The sequence below is a fragment of the Saccostrea echinata genome, unplaced genomic scaffold, assembly GCF_033153115.1.
Source record: "Saccostrea echinata isolate AGI-Se365-2 ecotype Australia unplaced genomic scaffold, CSIRO_AGI_Sech_v1 ptg000001l, whole genome shotgun sequence".
Classification (NCBI taxonomy): Eukaryota; Metazoa; Mollusca; class Bivalvia; order Ostreida; family Ostreidae; genus Saccostrea; species Saccostrea echinata.
In genome coordinates this window covers 52,704,014-52,727,843 of record NW_026889750.1, presented here as the reverse complement: position 1 = coordinate 52,727,843, position 23,830 = coordinate 52,704,014, and the positions used below count along the sequence as shown (strand labels likewise).

Below are 23,830 nucleotides of genomic sequence, written 5' to 3'. Positions count from 1 at the left end.
GTAATACATCATTTATGAATACATACATACATACATGCACGATTATACAGTTATCGTAACAGCAATTATGAAAAGGCTATGGTGACATATTTATGCCATCCACATAATTTTTGTCAACATAAGATATCGCGTCAAGCCAAGATAGCTATCTCGTCAAGTCAACATAACTTGGTGGTTTTGTTGAGATACACCAATTTCTCTCTCGTCACCATAAGCTGTCAACTTTTGTTGTGATAGCTATCTCGACGTGACGCGATACTTTATCACGTACCATGACTAAAATTGCTTTGACAAGTGCCTCTTCCTATTTGCAGTCACGATAACTATAACCGTGCATATAAATAGGTGACGTGTTAAGGGTGCTTCGGTCATTTTCCAATGAAATAAGCAGATCTCTTCTGTGAATGAAATATTTGGAGATAACGAACAGTATTCAAGCTCAAAAGTCCATTAAACATGACAAAATAGGAGCAGAGCAAACAAGGACCTCCAAAACATCAGAAGTGGGATCAGGTGCCATGGAGGAGTGAGCATCCCCTACCGACCGGTCACAACCGCGGTGTGCTCCTTCTCATGATCGGGAAATAACGGAAAAAGCCGTCGACAATTCAGTGTGTAAATAATGGCCTAAAAATTAGCATGAAAAACGTCAGTCATTATTTGACTCAATGATAAATTGTATTTGCTGACAAGGTCATTGTATCGAAAATAGAACTTACGAAATGATGACCTCAAACTAGACAGCTGATATTCTTGTTTCATCAACTTGTTTGTCAATAATTTACCTCGTTTTAGAAATTGTACATACGTAGAACATGCTCTTGCGTATCGAATCAACTGAGAGATATAAACCCCGTACGCAGATGATGAAGGTTTATTGCTGCATAAGTAAGGGAAGTTGACGATTGAAAAGTTAAAGTCATCACGTTTATCATAAAGCTTGGTAATTAGATTTCCATCTGTGGAAGTACAGATTTAATATTTATCTCTTATGTATTTACTCGTTTTGGGATCATTCTATTTTTCGTTTCATCTAAAGTAAAAAAAAAATGTTGTGATATAATTCTTTTGCGCATGGGATTGAGTCGATTTCTATCTTCAATTTCATTGGTTCATTTGATATTCTCCAATAGATTTAATTTACCTTGAGTATAAGTAACCGTTCAAACTAAGCAAAATGGGGCAGTATTACATTTAATAAAGAAAATATCTATCCAGCGTACATCAGCTGCATCTTGTGGTATGTAACTATCATATTTATTTATTTGTTACTTTACTATACAAGTTTTGAGTTTGACATTATATTTTAATTGCAAAGTTTATACGTTATTGTATTTTTTGCAGTTAAAGTTGTATGAGTAATTTCTTATATTTGTCTGTAAGTTCAAAATTCATTTTGCTATAGAATATTTTTTCTAATATAATGTATGCTGCATTAAACGGTAACTTATTGTCAAAGTTTATGAAACTATTGTGTAAATTGTATTTTTCTCTAATTTATCTTTATATTTGTTATAGGTCAATGTTGTTTTTTTAAACTTCATTAGATAAAATGGCTACCAACATCAGATTTCTTCATATCATCCTTACTGCTCGGTTACACATCAACGTCTTTTTCTTGTAAAATATCCAAATATGAAACAGATGTGTTAGACTCTGTGGCATCTTTTATCTCAAGCTCACCAGGATATATCGTATCGACATAAAAATGGAAATAACCATTGTTAATTGACAATACGTCGTCGATATATCTAAATGTCGAGTTAAAGGTCACAGCAAGTGTTTTCTTCTTTTCACGTATAAGATTTTGGACAAATTCTGCTTCATATGAATACAAAAAAAAACGTCTGCTAATAACGGGGCGCAATTTGTACCCATGGGAATTCCAATAGATTGTTGGAAGACCTGGTCTTCAAAAACCACATAAATATTGTCATCAGAAACTCGAGCATCTTTTTAAAGTCAACTTTAGAGTACTTGTGTGTATAATCAGAATGTTTTTTATAACAAAATAATTTTGCAAACGACCAATTACAAGGTAAGTAATTTAAGACTTCCATTTTTATTGCAAAAGCAGCTGTCAATGATATCAAAAAGACTGGACTTTAACTTATCGTGGGGAATAGTTGTGTATAATGTTGAAAAATTGTAAGTTTTTAACCTGTTGATTTTGGTAAAATCTTGTGATTTCAAATTTTCCAAAAGTTCCTTGGAATTTGTAAGTATCCACATCTGATTTACACCACTTCTCGAATACATTGTTGCACATTACTCTTGAAGTTTCTCCTTCACTACTGTTAATATCTTAGTGTGGAGTAAAGAAAGAGGGTTGGTTGAACATTTACTGGAACCCGCTATGTATCTTTGTTTGTAAGGATTTTTATGAAATTTCGGAATCCAGTATAGATAAGGTAATTCAAATTCATTTTGGTTGTTTGGAATATTAAAAATATTCAAAACTGACATATGATTTTGAAGAATTTCTTCCTTAGAAAGGGAACTATTAATATAAGTTGGATTACCACTTGTAGAATCCAAGTTCCTCTGAAATACATTCAATATAATGAGCCTTGCAAACAAAGACAATGTTGTTACCTTCTTTGTCAGCATGGACCAGTATGTGCTGATCATGTAATCTATCTAATTCTTTTTTTACTTCTGGATTATTGAATACAGATGCGTTTAATGCGTGATTTTAACATACATCTGATACATTTAATCTAGTCTGACAAAGTGTCAAGGTCTTTTTTTTCATGTTTGGCCCATTGCCTGGCGTAATCCTCTTCAGAATCCATAATATTTATGAAATTCCGACGCCAGTTGAAAGATCGGGATTCCCTATATTTAGGACCTTTTAAAATTAGTGATCTAAGGTCCTCATTATTAACTATATATTTCAAAGGAATTCAGCTGGAACCGATGTGTTTTCAAACTGTGTCTATGTTTTCAGTAAAATTAAATACAAGTATGTGTGAACTAGACCAATGTGTTTTTACTTAATTACCTTAATATTTGCAATTATTAATTCAATAGATTTGCTATCCAATTATATAAATTATTTTTATTTATTTATTTATTTTGTTTATCAGAGATCATTCCTTGGCTATGACATCATTATAGGTAGTTTTTAATAAATGAATGACTCTATGCATTAATTCAATTATGCTATGCCAGTATCTCAAAAAAGACCAATAATGGAAATTTTGGCTTATTTTGTTTCATTGTTTAACAGATGAATTGTATGGAACGGTTTTCCGGTATATGAAAATCTTTATCTCTTAAAATTATGTTCATTCAATAGACAAATACAAAAATTAAATTGAATCAAAAGCAGTAATGAATTTGAAGAATGCCTTCAATAATACACATCCGCATAGTTTCCCTCGAAAATGACTGATATACTCGTAATAGTCATCTATAAATACATACATACATGTACGAGTATACAGTAAGGGTCAAAGCAATAATAAGGAGGCAGTACTTGTCAACGCAACAATTTTAGTCATGATACAAGAAAAATTATCCTGTCATGTCGAGATAGCAATCACAAGAAAATGTGATAGCTTATCTTGACTAGAAGAGATAGAAGTTGGTGTTTCTCGACAAAATCAGCAAGTTTTCTTGACTTGAAGAGATAGTTAGCTTGACTTGAAATCTTATGTCAACATTTATCTGGATGGCATAAATATACACCATACTATGGTAGAGTATGTCATTGCGTGGAAATATGACACAAAAATGTTTTCTCGGAACCCCTCAATGTATTTATATGTTTCATAGAAAAGAGGGATGAGCACAAAGTATAAAAGAAAAAGAAAATGCAGATTTTGTATATATAATGTTGCACTTCTGAACTTTTGCTTCAGTGTTTGGCATGATGGTCCTACTGAACCTTCTTTTTTTCTAACAGTCATATCACATTCTCTCGCCATTATAACATTTCTAAAACATTCTGCCATTGGATTGTTCACGAGTAGAGATCCCTTCGGCTGCAATGAAACTTTATTTGACACAGACAGCTGCCAAAATGTAACTTACGATTATTTTTGCACGCTTGACAAATCTACCCAGGACTGGTTTTATGAGCTTTATAGAGAGTCAATGTCGGACACACAGCATACACGGAAAGAGATCCGGACAATGAGTGAGACAGAGAGACAGGAATATATTGATGCTGTACTGGCCCTGAAAAAAGACAAGGTAAGGATATATACATGTTTAGAATAATATCTAAAGACTTTAGCTGACTATTTCAAGTCAATATCACAGCAAGCGTTTATGAAAGAGGTTTTCTGCAGTTTATTCTAACAGATGGGTTATTTGTGTGAATCCAAATCGGTCTGGAGAAGAGGCTGATTTGTCAATATATGTACGCATCTTTTTAAGATTTTTACCATTCTCAAAAGCATTTTAAAGTAGATCTAAGAAACAAATTCTGATTTAAAAAAAAAAAACGGACGGACTTTCTTATTCGAAAACACAGATCAATTTTGTCTCTGAGTATACTGTCAAAGACATTATGAGAACTATAAATTAAGAAGACAATTTGGTGCATAAATGATGGTGCAATATTTAAGGATGTAGTACTGTCGGAATGAATAAAAAATCTTACTGTACAAAAATTATTATATAAATCATTCAGCTGTGAAGAGAGTGATAATTTTAACGATTTCAACACTAAGAATACAATTCTATTTCTAAAATATTCATTTTCTAGACCATATGGCCCAACAAATATGACGCAATTGCGATGATTCACACCAACCAGACCATTTGCTCCATTCACAGAGGGAGCAACTTTTTAGGATTTCACAGAGTTTTTCTTCTCATGTGAGTTTCTATATCTTTTACCATTCCTTTTTGCTAATTTACTTTTAAGACTAAATAATTTGTACAAAATTTTATAAAGTTTGTTGTTCCACTTTTTGTGTTAATAAGTGAAAATAAAACAGTAAACTCATTCGAGTAAAAATAGTTATATAAACTGAACTGAAGCTTTGACAAGCCGCTTTTGACTTTTGTCTGGATTCAATTACTAGAATATCAAATAAAATCACCAATTATGTGGCTATTTTCAACAGATTTGAATCAGCTCTTCGTCAGAAAAACAAAAAAGTGGCTCTACCGTATTGGGATTCCCTACTAGACAACTACATGGACAACAACCCGACTCCTTCAGAGTCTGTTGTTTTTACAGAGGAATTTCTGGGAAATGGTAAAGGTATTGTGCGAACAGGTCCATTCAAATTCTGGAAAGATGTTAATAACTGCACACTTCGGAGAAGTCTGAATTTTAATAACTCTGGAACTTTAATGACACACAACACTATCGATATGATCAAGAATGACTTGTCTGTACATCACATGAAACAAATAATTTACAACAAGGAAAACAATACCCACACATTGGAGGGACAACACAACATTGTTCACGGTTGGGTGGGTGGTATGATGTCCGTTTTGGACGATGCTCCTCGTGATCCCGTCTTTTTTCTCCACCATGCTTACGTCGACTATATATGGACCAAATTTATCCAGAAACAAACGACCATGAACGTTGAAGAAGAATATGAAATTGTTGGGGATGACATCAAACGTCACCTTCCTAACCGCACAATGGACTGTTTCTATTGGTTGAGAAATGTAGACGGCCTAAAATCACATCTTGCAACAAATGTCCTTTACGAAGACTCGCCTGCATGTCCAGACTGTGGTCATTCTAATTACCTGAAATGTCACAAGTCTCTCAATAGATGTGTTCCGGGTGACAAGTTTTCAAGTGCTGGAATAGATGGTATTCACAAGGCATTGTTCACTCCCATCTTGTTTTCCTTATTTTATTTCACTACCTCAATAATACCATTATAAATACTTTGTCTTTTCTTTAAAAAAGTTTCTAACAGCAGTCTGTCGTTATGTCGAGTGTAAACTGATTTTTTTAATACAAATTGTTGAGCCATTATTTTTTTATTGATTTGTATAGGCTTCTGAATTCAAATTTTCTAGACCAATCAATACGAACCGCACGTGACAAGTGTGACCGGTTGTCAGTGGTGAACAACCTCATCCATGGCTGATGCTCCCCCTCCGGTGTTTACAGGAGTCAGTGTTTTCTCTGTACTCATGGTCTAACTTTTAAAACATCGATAGCATCAAAACATATGACTTTTCCTTTTTAATACACGCAATTCTCAGGATAAATTAAAAATCAGCTTTTTTTGATATCATAGACAACTGCTTCTTCAATAAAATTGAAATCGGAAATTTTCTTATCTTGTGATTGGTTATCTACAAAATTAGTTTGTAGAAAAATCGCCCTGATTCTACACATAAGTATTAGAGAGTTATCTGTCAAAGAAAGCAATATTTCTTGAAGTTAAAGAGATATCCCTTTCACTTCGAGAGATATCTCTTTCCTTTAGGGAGATATCTCTCGAAGTGAAAGGGATATCTCACCAAGTTAAAAAGATATCTCTCTAAACGAAAGAGATATCTCTATAATCGTAGCTTAAGAGATATATTTTAAAAAATAAATCAGATATCTCTCAAAAGTGTCTAAAAGAGATATCTTTCTTCAATATTTTTTATCTGAATTGCAAGTTTAATGACTTCTCCCTAACCGGAAGCTCATATTATTCATGGGAATACGTCAAAAGTCAAGACGAAAATAAGGGCGAGAAAAAGAGGTTTTTATAGGAAAAGTTGACTCAGTGTGCAACAGTGACTTAAGATATGACGCAAAAAGGAAATAGTCATTCTACAAGTGCCTGACTATCATAATTAACGGAAAGAACTTCAAATAAATTTGATAAAAATGAATGTTAAGCCTGGTTTAAGAAACTTGTTCAACGATTTGAGTTGTTTAGAAACATTTTTTTTTTGCAAATTTGCAGACTAGATCTATTGTATTTATTTTCTTGAAAGAACAGATGCAAGTATTGCTATATAGCTGCAGAACTGTAGCTCTGTGGTTGAGAAAATTCTAAAATACAAACCAGAGAGCTACAGATCCAAGCATTGAAAAAAAAATCTGATTTACGGGGCTTCTTTTTTGTCGCACTCTTTGAGTTCTATTTCTTGTATTATATGCGTTCCCCCGCCAAACGTATGGTTTCTGTTAATTAACTATATATTTTACTCATAATCTTGTTACATTATTTACCTTTCAATGATTCAAAACAGTCAGTTTAAAAAAAATCGATTTCTGACATCCATGTTGGGATCATGATAAAATATGCCTGTCGAGGAAAATACAAGCCGAGAGAATCCTAGTTAAATTGGGAGGGGGTTTAAATACCACCAATTTTTTCTATAAAAGAAGTCAATGTGTATATAAAAAAGAAATTGGATATATATATATATATATATATATATATATATATATATATATATATATATATATATATATATATATATATATATATATATTGTTTGACCCCCACATGGATGTCAATGCAATTTTTTTTAGATTAACATCCCAACACCACATTGGACTGTTTGAAACCGCTTCAAGGTAAACTAAGTAAAAAGATTAGGAGTAAAATATATGGTTAATCATCGGACACCATGTTTTCAGCATGGGGAAACATTTAATTCAAGAAAAAATTCCAGAAGCGTGTGACATAAAAAAAGGCTCGCCGTAAATGGAAGGTTTTTATTATGCTTGGATTTGTTGTTCTCTGGTTTGTCTGTCCGAATTTGCTCAACCAGGGATCTACAGTTTTGCAGCTAATTAGAATAATTAATGAACAATTTCGCACGCATTTATCCGTTTTAAAAACTTGTTGCGAAATCAGTCTGTCCGTCTTCCAGTCTATTAGTCTATCAGTCTGTCCATGTGTCAGTCTTTCTGTGGTCATAATTTTTGAATGAGAATATATAGGACTTTCATATTTCCTATGTACATTACTTTTGACAAGACTTTTACAAATATACTATGATTTTTTACCTTTTGACCCCATGACCTTGACCTTTAAGTTTGACCTGCCTTAAAAAAATTAACATAACTTTAGAATGAAAAGAGACCGGGCTTTCTATATCACATGTCCTTACCTGTGACAAAACCTCTCCAAATATACTATGATTTTTGACCCCTTGACCTTGAAGTATGACATAATTTTCAAAAATTTTATTATTGTTGCTAACTTTTAAAGGAGAGAAGATAGGGTATTTATGCTTAACATGTGCGGTACTTTTGACGAGTTTCCAGATATACTATTATTTTTAACCCAAGATCTTGACCTTGAAGTTTGACCTAATTTTCAAATATTTTAACATATCTGATAACTTTTGATTGAGAGAAGATTATCTGTTATATTTGACATGTGCATAACCTTTTTCAAGACTTTTCTGAATATACTCGGGATCTGACCCTGAAGTTTATCCTTCAGTCTCTTTCAAATTTCTTTACATTGGTAAATTTTGGCGTCTCCATATGAGTGAAAAATTCTCGAGAGGGACGTTAAACAATAACAAATAAACAAAAACAAAAATAATAACTTTTAAAAGAGAAAAGATATGGCTTTTATATTTTACATTTACATCACCTATGACAACACCTTTTTAGAAAGATCTTTCACTTTGACTTCATGACCTTAGATCAGAATTTTGACCTACTTATCAAAAAACTTAACTTTAGCCATAGCTTTTGCTCTAGAAAAACATGTGCTTTACTTGTGACAAGACCTTTCGGATTGTATTCTGATATATGACCTCATGACCTTGCTCTTGAAGTTTGATGCAGTTTTGAGAAGCTTTAATTTTTGCGGTAACCTTTATTTATTCAAAATTTTTTATCTTTTTTATGAGGGACAGACAAGACAGGACACACAACAAAACAGTTACAATATGTAATCGTATCCCCACAACAAAGACACTGAAAGGGGGGAACTACAATTCTTTGCTTTTGCTTGTTTCAAATATGAAGAATATGAATGTTCAGCACACTTCCTGTGAATTTGCAAAACGCTTGTCGTTAAATGAGAAAGATTTAAAGGATCAAGAGAATTTCATAACCATTAAAAGTGTGGTCTGGAAGTTAAACTTAAAAGTACTGTTTTATTATAAAATAGAAATTTGCTGTTAACAACAAATAAGAAATAGGTAAATTTAAAATAAAGTATGGAACACAGTGTGTATTTTATTATAGTTATGAAGAAATATGGAAATATATAGCCGTCAGGTCCTTGGAAGAATTGCAAGTGTAAGCCGAGCTCTATATGCATTTTTTTCAAGGACGTCATACATCAATGAAAAAGGTGAAGATAGCGAACAGGATAATTTCCGTTCTATCCCTGTAAGTTTCGACATAATGAATTTATCCTAGCCATGATTTTTCAGGAAAGTTTATTTTCTCCAAATGAAGTAAATGGTACATATCCATCCCCTGCTCATGTGACGTCAGTTAATAGGCTCCTTGTGAGATCAAGTGAAAACAGTGGATTCCATATTTGGGCGTGATTGTTCAAAAAATGGTTAAATATGAGTCATATTTCACATGAACAACACTCAATCTTGGTAATATTTAATACACTAGATAATACAGAGATAACACTGTGTTCAATTCAACCACCTTTAGAACAACCTGGCACTCGTCAGGTGATCACATGGAGGAGAATATGGACAACGTTATGTTAGAAGCAACAAAATATGGCTTTTTACCCCACCTCTGATATCTTGATGAAATCCTGGTTTACGATTGGTTGACGTCTGCCACGCAAAGGGAGTGTAATACTTATACAAGATCACTTGAAAACAATACACGGTCAATAAAAAGTTATCGTTCTTTTTTAACACAAAGAACAATACAAAATCAGCTTGAGTTATCAAAAATGGCAAAACGATGCGGACAGAAGCCTCTGGAGCGAACGAGATGGAAAAAAGAAATAAAGGCTTCATAACCAATGCGAGTTAGCTACCATTTTTTCTTCAATTCGGGTTACTTAATCTGGGTTCCTAATCTTTTTAATTGTTTACAATTAAAAAGTAAACTATTGTCATGCAGTAACGAACACATATTATGGAACGTCCCTAACAGAAATTTACTACAGTTAACTACAGTAAATACCTTGATACTCTGATTTACTATGAAACTTTACTCTAGAACTTTTTTAGAGATTTCAAAGCTTAAAATCTCTTAAATTTGATACCGTAATGTAAAACTTTGAAATAATGTATTAATATACAAGTAATAATACCATTTAATATAAAACAAATGTGCATATATGAATTGGAGAACATGAAAATAACAATTGATTTACTATGGTAAAAAGTTTGATTTACTATAGTAAACTATAGTTAACGATAGTATTTTTTCTGTTAGGGCTCTTACTTCCTTTACCAAAATTCTTCATAATCTGTACGTTATTACTGCACAAAACGCTCATAAAACAATATTACATAGCATAACGTGACGTCATAATAGGCACTGTATGGAAGTGTTGAAACTAAGTGGGGAAAAACAATTTTACAAACTCAGACACCTTAATATTTATGTCGTCGGTGAGGTAAATTCGTTACATAGTTTTGTAGTGACTGGATGATACCTGGTTAGTAAATTTCATATCTGGCTTCGTCTTGCTAGGTATAAATAAACTAACCAGGTATCATCCCATATCCGGTCAGTACAAAACTATGGAACTAATAATACAGCATTTTTTTTTCAATCAAGAAATTTCAAGATTTCTTTCAGAAGCAGGATACTGTTTGGTATGTAATCTTAAAGTAAGTCTTAATTACTGACTTGCATAATATGCCGAGAACATCACTTCAGACATTGATGAGGAGTCTGAATTGTCGAGTATTATGGATCAGACTTGTTTTACTCAACTTGTGTTAATTGACCATAATTTTTCAAAAAAAAAAAAAAAAAAAAAAAAAAAAAAAAAAAAAAAAACATACACCATGCTCTTATGATACCAATAACATGGCAACCCAAGTAGAAATTATTATCCTACGGCAAGGTTTCAGGTGACAGCAAAGATATCTAACTTTTTTCCATGTGATGTTAGAAAAATAAGAACATGTATATCTGTAATAGATTTTTATCATGTTTATTGATATGCAAGGCCTCATTTGAACTTATATAGTATTCTTCAATTTGTAAACTTTGTACATATACTAATTTTAAGTGTACTTTCTAGGGTATTCCATGGAATTAAGGAGTTTTTCTTGGAACAGACTTTCCTAGAATTGTTTTACTATAATCTTGTGGGTTAGAAAACTGTGCAGACGTGTGTGGTTATACTTGCATTGTATATTCAAATAACTGAAAACAGGATTTAGCAAATTTGTTTACATCATACATTGATGGAATTATATTTAATCTTATTAAGGAACTTAGCTGGGAGCTCAGCTGTGAAACAAATAACTGACTCCTCCATGGCACCTGATCCCACCTCTGATGTTTGGAGGTCCGTGTTTGCTCTGCTCCTATTTTGTATTGTATAATGGACTTTTGAGCTTGAATACTGTTCGTTATCTCCACATATTTCATTAGACTATTTGTCTTCTACGAAAAAGGTGACACAATCATTTCGCGTCAAATGTGACGAGTAAATCATCTTCGCGCCTTTTTCTTGGATTGTTCTATTGAAAGGCTGTGATAGCTTCCATGGAAATCTAAAAAGTTTGTTCTTTTAAACAATTCTATCTCTTTTTTATAACATCATGACATAACATTTGACGTCTTTATGTGAGTGAAAAATTTTCAAATAGAACGTTAAACAATATACAATCAATCGATCAATCTTAGGTCTTCAGACATACATTGCGATATTTTTTTTTCATTAGACTTCACGTCAGCAAGGGTAATTGTGTGCAGTTATACTTTATAATGGTAATCTTTTGTCAACATTTGGTTAACTGGTTTTATACATTTTTTTGCTTTTGCCCTGCATCTAACATTGTGGAAATTTCATCATGCATGTCCATGAAATATATGGAGATAACAAACAGTATTCAAGTTCAAAAGTCCATTAAACAATACAAAATAGGAGCAGAGCAAACACGGACCTCCAAAACATTAGAGGTGGGATCAGGTGCCATGGAGGAGTGAGCATCCCCTGCCGACCGGTCCCATTCGCCGTGTGCTCCTTGTCATGATCGGAAAATAACGGGAAAATCCGTCGAAAATTCAGTGTGTAAATAATGGCCTAACAAGTAGTATGAAAAACGTCAGTCAGCATTTGACTCAGTGATAAATTGTATTTGCTGACAAGGTCATTGTATCGACCATAGAACTTACGATATGATAACTTCAACGAGACTGCTGATATTCTTGTTTCATCAACTTGTTTGTCAATAATTTACCTCGTTTTAGAAATTGTACATACGTAGAGCATGCTCTTGCATAATTCTACAAGTGGTAATCCAACACTTGAGAGTCAATCAACTGAGAGATATAAACCCCGTCTGCAGGTGATGAAGGTATATTGCTGCATAAGTAAGGGAAGTTGACGATTGAAAAGTTAAAGTCATCACATTTATCATAAACTTGGTTGTTAGATTACCATTAACGTCTTTTTCAAGTAAAATATCCAAATATGAAACAGATGTGTAAGACTCTGTAGTATCTTTTATCTCAAGCTCGCCGGGATATATCGTATCGACATAAGAATGGAAATAGCCATTGTTGATTGATAATTCGTCGTCGGTATATCTAAATGTCGAGTTGAAGGCCACAGCAAGTGATTTCTTCTTTTCAGGTATAAGATTTTGGATAAATTCTGCTTCATATGAATACAAAAAAGGTCTGCTAATAACGGGGCGCAATTGGTACCCATGGGAATTCTAATAGATTGTTGGAAGACCTGGTCTCCAAAAACCACATATATATTGTCAATCAGAAACTCAAGCATCTTTTTAATGTCAACTTCATAGTACTTGTGTGTACAATCAGAATGTTATTTAACAAAATAATTTTAGAAATGACCAATGACAAGTTAAGTAAATTTACGAGTTCCATTGTTTTGGATTTTTTAAGTGTCCACATCTGATTTACACCACTTCTCGAATATATTGTTGCACAGTACTCTTGAAGTTTCTCCTTCACTACTGTTAATATCTTAGTGAGGAGTAAAGAAGGAGGCTTGGTTGAACATTTACTGGAACCCGCTATGTATCTTTGTTTGTAAGGATTTTTCTGAAGTTTCGGAATCCATCATAGACATGGTAATTCAAATTCATTTTGGTTTTTTGGAATATTTAAAATATTCAAAACTGACTTTTGAATTTGAAGAATTTCTTCCTCAAAAAGGAAACTATGAATATAAGTTGGATTACCACTTGTAGAATTAAATCCATGTTCCTCTGAAATACATTTAATATAATGAGCCTTACAAACAAAGACAATGTTGTTACCTGTTTTGTCAGCATGGACCAGTACGTACTGATCATGTAATCTATCTAATTCTTTTTTCACTGCTGGATTATTGAATACAAAGGGATAGATGGTTCTCATATTTCCCCTCAATCTTTTAATGCGCGATTTTTTTTTTAATGCGCGATTTTAACATACATCCGATACATTTTATTCATTCTGACAAAGTGTCAAGGTCTTCTTTTTCATGTTTGGCCCATCGCCTGGCGTAATCCTCTACAGAATCCATAATATTTATGAAATTCCGACACCAGTTGAAGGATCGGGGTTCCTTATATTTAGGACCTTTTAAAATTAGTGATCTAAGGTCCTCATTATTAAGTATATTTACGTCACCAGTAATAACGTGTCCATCAGGACTTTAGTTATAGGGTGAAGAAGAACATGAACATGACTGGGGACTATGTCTCAGAAATTCGATATCCCGGTCCTATCTATAATCACAGATCCGAGTCTATATTCTGGTGTCGAGGAATTAAAAAATGGACTTTTCTTGACCTTTACAAAGGGACAGAGTAAAGTTTGGTGCGAATATGATGTAGACCTAACTATTGATTTACGTAAGGTAGTAATGAATCAAAAGAGACATCGTGTATTAAAGGTTTATTGTAAGACCGATGCCCATGACTACGCTTACGTCTCTGTTTATGGTTAAAAAGTCCCATCACATTTACATTGTTACACTGTGGACTGGAAAGATTTCCAACACTATCGACGTTGTCATTACATCCATAGGAAAATGCTGTCCCTAGTTTTCTAATCCAGACTTCTTCTCGTTGTCTACAGAAAGATGTACTCAGTGATGGACTGTTTCTGTGGTGGTAAATCTTTTCTTGAATTCTAAATTTCATTGACAAAATAGAATGATCAGGTAAATTAAAATGCTTGTATAAAAGCTGCTGACCCCCATTATTTATTTGAAATCTATGACCTGATATTCTTTTATTAAGTGATCCCGTGGTTTCACCAACATAAACAAGCCCACAAAGATTACATTCTATTCCGTAGACAACATTAGAAGATTTGCAGTTAATATTTTCCCACGTTTTGATATAGAAGTTCTGTCCAGTAAGATTACTGGTGAAAGAAGTGTTGGTTATCAAAATGTCACAGGTTTTACAGTTTTTCGCAGAGAAATAGAAGACATGGGATCGGAAAAGGAATACTCAAATATATCTCTAATAGAAACCTTACATTCTTTCAATTTTTTGTATGAACTATTGGTTTTATACCAAAACTGGGAATCTGAAGACTGTACATATACATGTATGTCCCTACTTCTTACACAGGCCCTTAGTACACGGCGGGGGGATTTTTTTCTGAGAATATTCTTTTTGATATAGTTTTACTATGTAAATGGTCATTTTGAAGCTGCTTCCACCTCCCACTTTTTGTTGCTGCACGGTTGAACACAGACAAATTTCATGATTAAGAAGTGTGCCGAAATGTTGGTTACAGTCCCCCCCCCCCCCCTCACACACACACGCTAAAGAGGATTTTCGAGCTCGGAAAGTCAATTAATTTGTTTTCCTTACGTACTTTATTTTAATTTAAAACCATTTCAAAAATTTTCAATACCATGACATATTAACTTTCAAATGTTATCCATATGCATGTACATTTCACTTGTATTTCTGTTATTTGAGATACAATAAATATCTTTTCCCAAATGTTCACTTTTCAATTAGTTTCCATTCTCCTGATGATTCGCAAACAAGTTAAGATAAAAAAAATTCATGATGTTTTGTATAAAGCCTTTAAAATTGTAAGGTAATGAAATATTATAACACCCCCTCCCCCCAACTTCAAAAATGTACGGAAACATTTCTTTCTTATCATGCTTTTATGTTCTAAAGTTATTAATTGTTAGCCAATTGCAAGCTTTTTTGAAAAGCTATTACATGTACTTGTTCTGTGCTTAAAGATGACCGATCACGGTGATTTTTCTGAGGCTTTGCAGTTTGCTTAAGACTGTGCTCATATTCACATCGATCTCAAGGATAAGTATATCAAGACACTTAAATATTTATACGAAGGACATGATATTTTGGCAGTTTTACCGAGGGGCTATGGTAAAACTATAATTTTCCAGCTCCTCCCTTTCCTATTCCAGATGAAAATCGGTCACAGCAACCAATGATACATGTAAGTATAATCGTTACACCGTTAAATTCGATATGCAGGACCAAGTTTAATCTCTATCGACCCATAGAATACCTGCCTGTTTCCTGAGCATTGAACAGCTGTTGAAGGTACAGGTGTCAAAATCTTCCTTGAGGGTAAAAGGTATGTCTAATGAATGAAAGACAAGAAGGGTTAATATTTATCAATTCTTAGTTGCAAATTAAAACTTCTAGACAATTTATACCGTTCACGGTAGCTCAGTCGGGAGAGCGCTCGCTCCGTGATCGGGAGGTCGTGAGTTCGAATCTCGGCCGCAACAGACCTAAGTCGATAAAATGGGTAGCAACTGTTCCTTCGCCATGCGCTAGGCACTTTGAAGTGAAAGTGGGGGTCCTTCGGATGAGACCTTAAAAACCGAGGCCCCGTGTCACGGCAGGCGTTGGCACGATAAAGATCCCTCATCACTGCTCAATGGCCCTGAGTGCCGAGTAAAGGTCAAAATGTGAAGCCCTTCACCTGTATATGGTGACATCTCTATATGAGTGAAAAATTCTCGAATGGGACGTAAAACAACATACAATCAATCTAGACAATTTACGAAAAACATTTCATATATTTCTTCATACTTAAAACAAATATATGTTCAATATAGGGTTTTTTTTTATTTATTTCATGTGTGTGAAAGACTTTAAGAGGTTACCATTTAGAAAATTCCTGAAGTTGGTTTATCTATTCTAAAAACCCATGCTATTTGACTAAGAAATTCATTTATGAAAATGAGGAAGTTCAATTTGATTGTATATGTGTCCATCATTGTGTGATTTATCAGAAGGTAAATTAGGAAGGGAAAAGAGAAGTCATGTACTTAGATATCAGACATCTTTAGCCTATATGGTTATTATATATTCAGCACAACGTGTAAATGGAATGATGCTTTAAGTTATTTGGGTAAGGTTAAAGATCTACTGCCCTGGCAAATAATTTTACATTGTAATTTTAAGTGCCAGGTCCGTTATTACATCCTAGTTAATTTAAATTTATTTCAGGTCTTAATTGGCCTTTTTTGTACAGGGTCATGTACCCTTTCAATTTGGAAATGAAAAAAGTGGCAAAACATTGGAAATATTCATGGCTGTCTTCAAATGTTATCGAGAAATTCAAACACATTTTTTCCTTATATTTGACTAATGTATAATTATTAATCACATTAAAGGAATTTGAGAAACTTTTAAGCCCTTTATATTTACTAGAATTTTACTAAAAGCAATCCGATTACAGTTTTCAGGATGAAGATGAATCAGATTCTGAAAGGGTCAACCTCTTATTTTTTATTGCCCCTTTAGAAGATCTAAATAATGGTAAATTTTGTTTGGTTTATGCTCATTTGGAGACTTTAGTCAAAAAGAACAACTTCTGGAAAATTCTTAGAAGTAAATTGTACCAAAAAATAGTCTGTGATGTTGATGGAGATGAGGTTCACATTGTTTCATAATGGAAAGCAAACATATGTAAGGCTTTAAAAAAATGTGGGTTTCCGGTAACCCTGACTGACCTAGTTTTACCCACCTACAATTTGTCATTCCAAATTCGGATTTTGAACTGTAGTTTTGTTTACTAGTACAGTTTTCTTATTGTGCAATTAATAAAATGCATGTGTCAGACACTGTAAAAATGTGTCTATCCAAGAGTTTTCAACAACACTTATTTAATTGTGTATGTTTATTCATATATATGTGTGTGTGTATATATTTGACAAAAAATATGCAGTGTATTGAATAATTAAGTAATGTTTATCAAAACAAGAGGACCATGGGACACATCGCTCACATGAGCACATTGGCTAGGAAAAAGCAGAAATCAGTTCAGCATTGAAAAGTTTCGGGGGAGGGGGGCAAACTTAAATTTACACTTCCTCTGGATGCTTCCATATGAATATTACAAATCATGGCTTTGCTGTTCTTGAACAGAAGAATTAAAAAAAATTCCTATGTATTCCTATGTAAAACTCTGATCGCTCATTGTGGCCCCACCCTACCCACCCTTAATTTGAACAAATTTGTATCTACACTACCTGTAGATGCTTCTATAATAATATGACTAATCATGGCTTCCTGTTCTTGAGCGAATGATTTTTTTTTCCAAGATGATTCCTATATATTCTTATGCGCAGGGTCAAGTGTGCCTTGTGTCCCCAACCACTGGGGGTCATAATTTGAACAAATCTGATTCTACAATACCTAAGGTTGCTTTCGTATAAGTATGACTAATAGTGGCTTAGTTGATCTAGAGAAGAAGATTTATTTTTAAAGATATTTCCGTGACGTGTATGATCAGGTTCTTACAAGGGATATGTAGGTTTTCTTTTTACTCTGTGTTAGTTAATGATTGGAAGGATTGTTAAGACAGCTCTGTCTGAGGAACTAAAATTTTTCACTATTTTTTTACTAACAAACTTGAATTCAACAATACCTGAGGATACTTCTGTATTCATATGACTAATAATGGCTTAGCTATTCTTGAGAAGAAGATTTTAAAGACATTTCCTAAATATTCCTATGTTAAACTTTGACCCCCTCTTGTTGCTCGCCTTACCCCAGGGGGTTATGATATAAAAAAATTGAATCTAGAGTAGGTAATGAAGCTTTCACATAAATTTCATCTTTTCTTGCCCAGTGGTTCTTGAGAAGAAGATTATTTTTTAACATTCTACCAAATTTTCACGAATTCTTAATTATCTCCCCTTTAAAGAGGGCTTGGCACTTCCTATGAACAAACTTAAATTCCTTACATCCAAGAATGCTTTTTGACAAGTTTGGTTGAAATTGTCCTAATGGTTCTTGTGAAGTCGAAAATGTGAAAAGTTTACAGACGACAGACGGACGTCAGACACTCTTTGATCAAAAGAGCTCACTCTAAAAAAAAAGAAAAGCTAAAAACTTTGTGATATCATACAATTAAAAATACTAGACTTAAAATTCGTAACTTAGCATATATTTTCTATCTTAAAAGCTCAGCTATACCTCGTCAAATGTTGCTAATGAGAGGAGGAGCACAATATCATCAATATTTTTATTTTCATGATAGCACAAATCTAAATAAGTCAGTAATTTTTATAGCTAATTTAGCCTTAATTAAGTTTAACAATTTTCTTTAAATCTGTTCAGAATTTGTCAAGTAAAAAATATATTCAAGCATTCGGAAACAGGGTTCAACATTAGGGCATGTCTGATCAACTCCGACAAGGAAAAGTTTGATCCTATCTGAATATTGAATGTATACCTGACATAAATACATGCATAACAAGTGTGCGGCATGTGTATTTTATTCATCTGCGGTCATATACACACGAGTTTCGAAATACTCCAAACTGTAGGGGTCTACAAATACAGCCATAACTTTTATGATTTTGAGTTGAAATCAAAAACAATTAATTGTAATTAGAAGCTTAAAAAAATGTCATTCTATCAATACTAATATATTATGTTTCATCCAACAATATAATGCAATGACATCGACGAGAGAAACCATGCGTTTTCTACCCGTTGATAATTTTTTTATGTACCAGTGTGTAACATAATCCTCTTGGGTTTTAATAGTCGCCATGATGTTGAAACGCGGTCTTCAAGCTCACGGACAACTTTAGTTAAAATAAACTAATTGCGTCTCCAGACAGGCCCTCAACACACCCCACATTAACCGGATCTGAAGCACATTATCATTTTAATGATTAGAAAATTCTATCTAGCACTACTTCCTCTATCAGATGGTTCCAGTCTATGGCAGTGCTAACTAAAAATGAGCTTTTATGGGAATACCTAATTGAAGACCTACGGGTAATTGAAGACCTACAGAAGACCTACAAAAATGCGGGCTATATACATCGAAAACTGATATGATTTTTATATGAAAGATATTACATTTTTAATATATACAAAATACTTACATGAAAAGAATTTTTAAATTTTACTTTTTGTGCTCGGTATGGGGAACTATTTTTTCTCACAGACGTCCAAGGGCAACTGTAACGGTAACTCGGTAAACACCAAATCAGCTGTTACAGAATATTGACCAGCAACAGATCAGAAAAATGCAAGTTAATTGATTTACAAAAAATCTGATATTAAAAAAAAAAGGTAAATATATCAAATATTCTCAATAAAAGTTTTCATTTATGTAATTTTATTTATATTAAAGAAATTGCCAAAGCAGAGACATATTTTATGTAAATATATATACTTTAATACATTTGTCTCCGGCTGAAGTAAACAATCATATCTGTGTTTGCTCTGCTCCTATTTTGTAATGTTTAATGGAAGTTTGAGCTCGAATACTGTTCGTTATCTCAACATATTTCATCATAAAATTATAACTTTTTGAAATATGAAGTGGACATTTTTTTAACCGGATTACTGTTCGTTAAAGCAAAATAAATATAGAGCATGAAAAAGAGGAATTAGCAAATTAATTGCACACATGACGTTTTAAGGTCTTTCTACCTCGTCATTACTTGTCCCCTACCGTGAAACCGGTCTGTCTGTCCCTCTGTCTGTTTGTCGGTTTTTCCCATTTGGTTTTCCGCATTTTTTTCCTTAACGCTTGCAGATATTGAGCTGATTTTTGGTATGTGAGTGTATCTTGAGTTACAGATAAAGTTTGCATTTCGTTCCGCTTTATTGATTTTTTTGACGGAATTACGACCTTTTCAATTTCAATTTTTAAGGGGTTTCCTTATTTTTTTTTCTAAACGCTTTCAGATATTGAGCTGATTTTTGGTATGTGAGTGTATCTTGATGAGTTACAGATCAGTGCATTTTGTTTCACTTCAATGAGATTACTCTTGGCGGTAGGGGACTAGTATTGTTAATGCAATACTCTCAGAATGCTTGTTTCAAGTATATATATTTTGTCAAGTCAAAAACAAAACTTAATAAATAACGAATATATTAATATATTGCTGACAGATTTTATAAATACCTTGGTTTTCAGAATTGAAAGTCATTTTTTCGGAAAAATCTGACACACATACACTCGCAAAATCTTTCAAAATTTTCTACTTAATGTGCTCTGTATCAATTTTAAAGTCTTTAAAGTGTACGTCAATTTAACTTACAACCTAAATTAAAATAAGCAAATATTTATGTACAGGAAAATTGTCCTAATTCATACTGCATCAGTTTTATCTACAGGATTTTTTTGAAAAAAAGGGCATTGAACACAATAAAAACAATGTGCATATTATATTGATATTTGTACATTAATTATGTTATACATAATGAATTTGTACAATTTGATTTGTATGTAATAAAAAGTATTTTACAAGTATTTACCCCAATTTCAGACATTAATATTAATAGAAACATTTCTTATCAAGAACTTCAACAAAAAAAAAAAAATTACAGCATCTTATACTCAAAGACAAGGGAATATAGATAAAAAAAAAAACCTCCCCATTTGTTTGTTGCAATTTGAGCTAGTGGGATGTGTTGTAAATTGCAATCGCAGCAGAGATATCCTAAGTATCCCATGTATACAGTCTGTATACGTAACATATCTGCTTTAGTTATGTAATGTTGAAGCCGTAGATCATAGTGGTATCCCACAATCGCATCATCTCAGGTTGTTTTTCCGCTCGTCGGAAAGGCCCGAGAACTTTCGATTTTGATATTCCAGAGTCTTGTAGACAAATCCACAATATATATTAATATTGTACATATTTTATATTTATTTCATAAAAAATATATAGCTCTACCATTTCAATATTTAATATATACATATGTGGTATTTCTCTATTATATAAACATACAGAGAGCAAACATCTTCATACCTGTATGAAGTTTATCAAAGGTCATAGGTCATTACGTGACCTAATCACACGGCGGCGCAATAATATCTATACATAATAAGACTTGCTGTACTTAGCAATATACCATGCTTACGGAAGTAAAATAATTATCATTTTATTCACAATGTAAACAAGTATTTAATACAGTTCTTGATCGGTTTTACTAACATGTAGAGAATAGAAAATTACGTGTTATAAGTTTCATGTTTAAGCTGCACAGTTTCAACGTTTACCCTTACTTTTCTTGTAGACCTTTAATTAAATCCTCATCATAAACTCTGAATTCTATTCTATAATTTTTCTTCATTAATCTTTACTCACGATAAATTTGTAAATCTGTTGGAAAATATCAATGCAATGCAATCACGCCACAAACAGCTGACAAACACTTCGGAAGTCCATCATCGAGAGCGTTGTCTTAACAATGTAAGCTGTCGCAAGTGTCGTGCTGTCTACAATACATCATAATAAATATGCCTTACTGAAATCGTAGATTTAATGTTATTGATCAAATTTTATACTTAATTTCAAATAACATTTTAACTGGCTCAGACAAGTGTCCCCATCCTCCCTCGCTTTCCGACTTAAATTCCCCCCAACTTTTTATTATCTAACATTGGACGTGTTTCTTTGTTTTTTCAACATCGAATATCGGTTCCCATGAATTGAAAAATTCCCAGATACCAACATGCTCACTATAATTGATCCCAAGTAGCCTTTCACAGAATATTCCCTTCAAAACAGAATCATTTGCCAGATGAATTCGAAACGTAACCGTTTTATTGTCAAAATCTACGACGAGCAGCTAGTACAATATTTATATTCGATTATAATTGATTGTCAGTCTCAAATGTATATATAAGTAATAAATAACAAGTTTAAAAATGAAGTGGGTCAGTATGTCATCAGATCTTCTGAGAAGGGCCTTCACAGGATTTGATCACGTGACCGACCCACTTTATTTCCCAGAGAATTTTTTGAACTTGTTATTTATTTCTTAATTAAATCTTGGATGAATTTCATGAGTGCTTGTCTGATATGAAGTATAAATTGAAAAAAAAATCTTATAATTTATAATCCAGTTCAATTTATTTCTTTTATTATTAATATAATCTAAAAATTATATATATATATATATATATATATATATATATATATATATATATATATATATATATATATATATATATATATATATATATATATATATATAAAGCACTAAAAACCAACAACACTGTATATCCTAAGTGTCGGATCTACTAAGTAGATACAAGGTCACGGATGGAAATTTATATAAAGCACTAAAAATGACCAACGACAAGAACAATAATAATTGTCAAATTTTCGGGACGACCCGTCCCTTCCTCAGGACAAAGAAAAAAGTTAAGAAGTCATAAAAACAAAGGAAATAGAGAAGCAAAAACAACTAGCACTACTGACTACCGCCCTAATGGTATTAACAAACTTAATGACTTCACCAGGATGAACGTGAACTAGACCCATCCCGGATTGTAACAAACAATTCTCTCTATATAGTGTTAACTTTACCGTTAATTCGTATTAGCAATCCTGGAACAACCTACCCAAATATTTACAGCTTACATTTTTGTTTATTTCTTTTTTCCGATTTCCAAATTTATAATATATCCAAATTCATATTTCAAAATTGTCCTTCCATATTATCTTTCTTTAATTTCTTTTTATCATATAGAGTTACACTATTTTGAGAGAATTAGACAATGTACGATTTACTGTTGATCGTAATTAATTAGCGATAATTAATTCGTTCAATTATGTAAATCACACTCCACCAGAGTACACCCGATAGACCGGACGCAATTCATAGCGCTCCGGATTTCTTTGTTCACAACTGTTTATAAACCAAATTAAACATGTAACATTGTAAATATTTAGTGTTTGGTAGGTTAGTTGTAGTGCTAGTTGTTTTTGCTTCTCTATTTCCTTTGTTTTTATGACTTATTAACTTTTTTCCTTGTCCTGAGGAAGGGACAGGTCGTCCCGAAAATTTGACAATTATTATTGTTCGTGTCGTTGGTCATTTTTAGTGCTTTATATATATATATATATATATATATATATATATATATATATATATATATATATATATATATATATATATAAAGCACTAAAAATTACCAATGACCTTGTGAATCTGTAATTTTCGTGCACACTTCACTGTATCTTTCTTGTAAACGTTAATATTGTGGTCTCTTCTTTACAAGTCAACCAAAGTTACCGTTCTTGCCCTAGTTCGTCTGAGAGAGAAAATCACAGGGTCTTGAGACAACAATACGGTCATATGAAACAGAGTACCTTAGAGTACAATATAGTAAGTTGGTAAAATTTTATAACTTGATGTACTGAAATATGGAGATAACGAACAGTATTCAAGCTCAAAGTCCATTTAAACAATACAAATCGGGGGCATAGCGAACACAGACCTCCAAAAACATCAGAGCTTGGGT

At 32.9% G+C, this 23,830-nt stretch overlaps 1 protein-coding gene across 1 annotated transcript; it reads left to right on the top strand.

Moving 5' to 3' along the window:
• Positions 1 to 5,052: 5,052 nt before the first annotated feature.
• On the top strand, positions 5,053 to 5,868 carry LOC133198536 (tyrosinase-like protein 2; the record flags this gene model as incomplete). Its single annotated transcript, XM_061334621.1, has 1 exon — positions 5,053 to 5,868. A coding segment is annotated over one exon (816 nt), but the record flags the coding sequence as incomplete, so codon positions are not given.
• Positions 5,869 to 23,830: the final 17,962 nt, after the last annotated feature.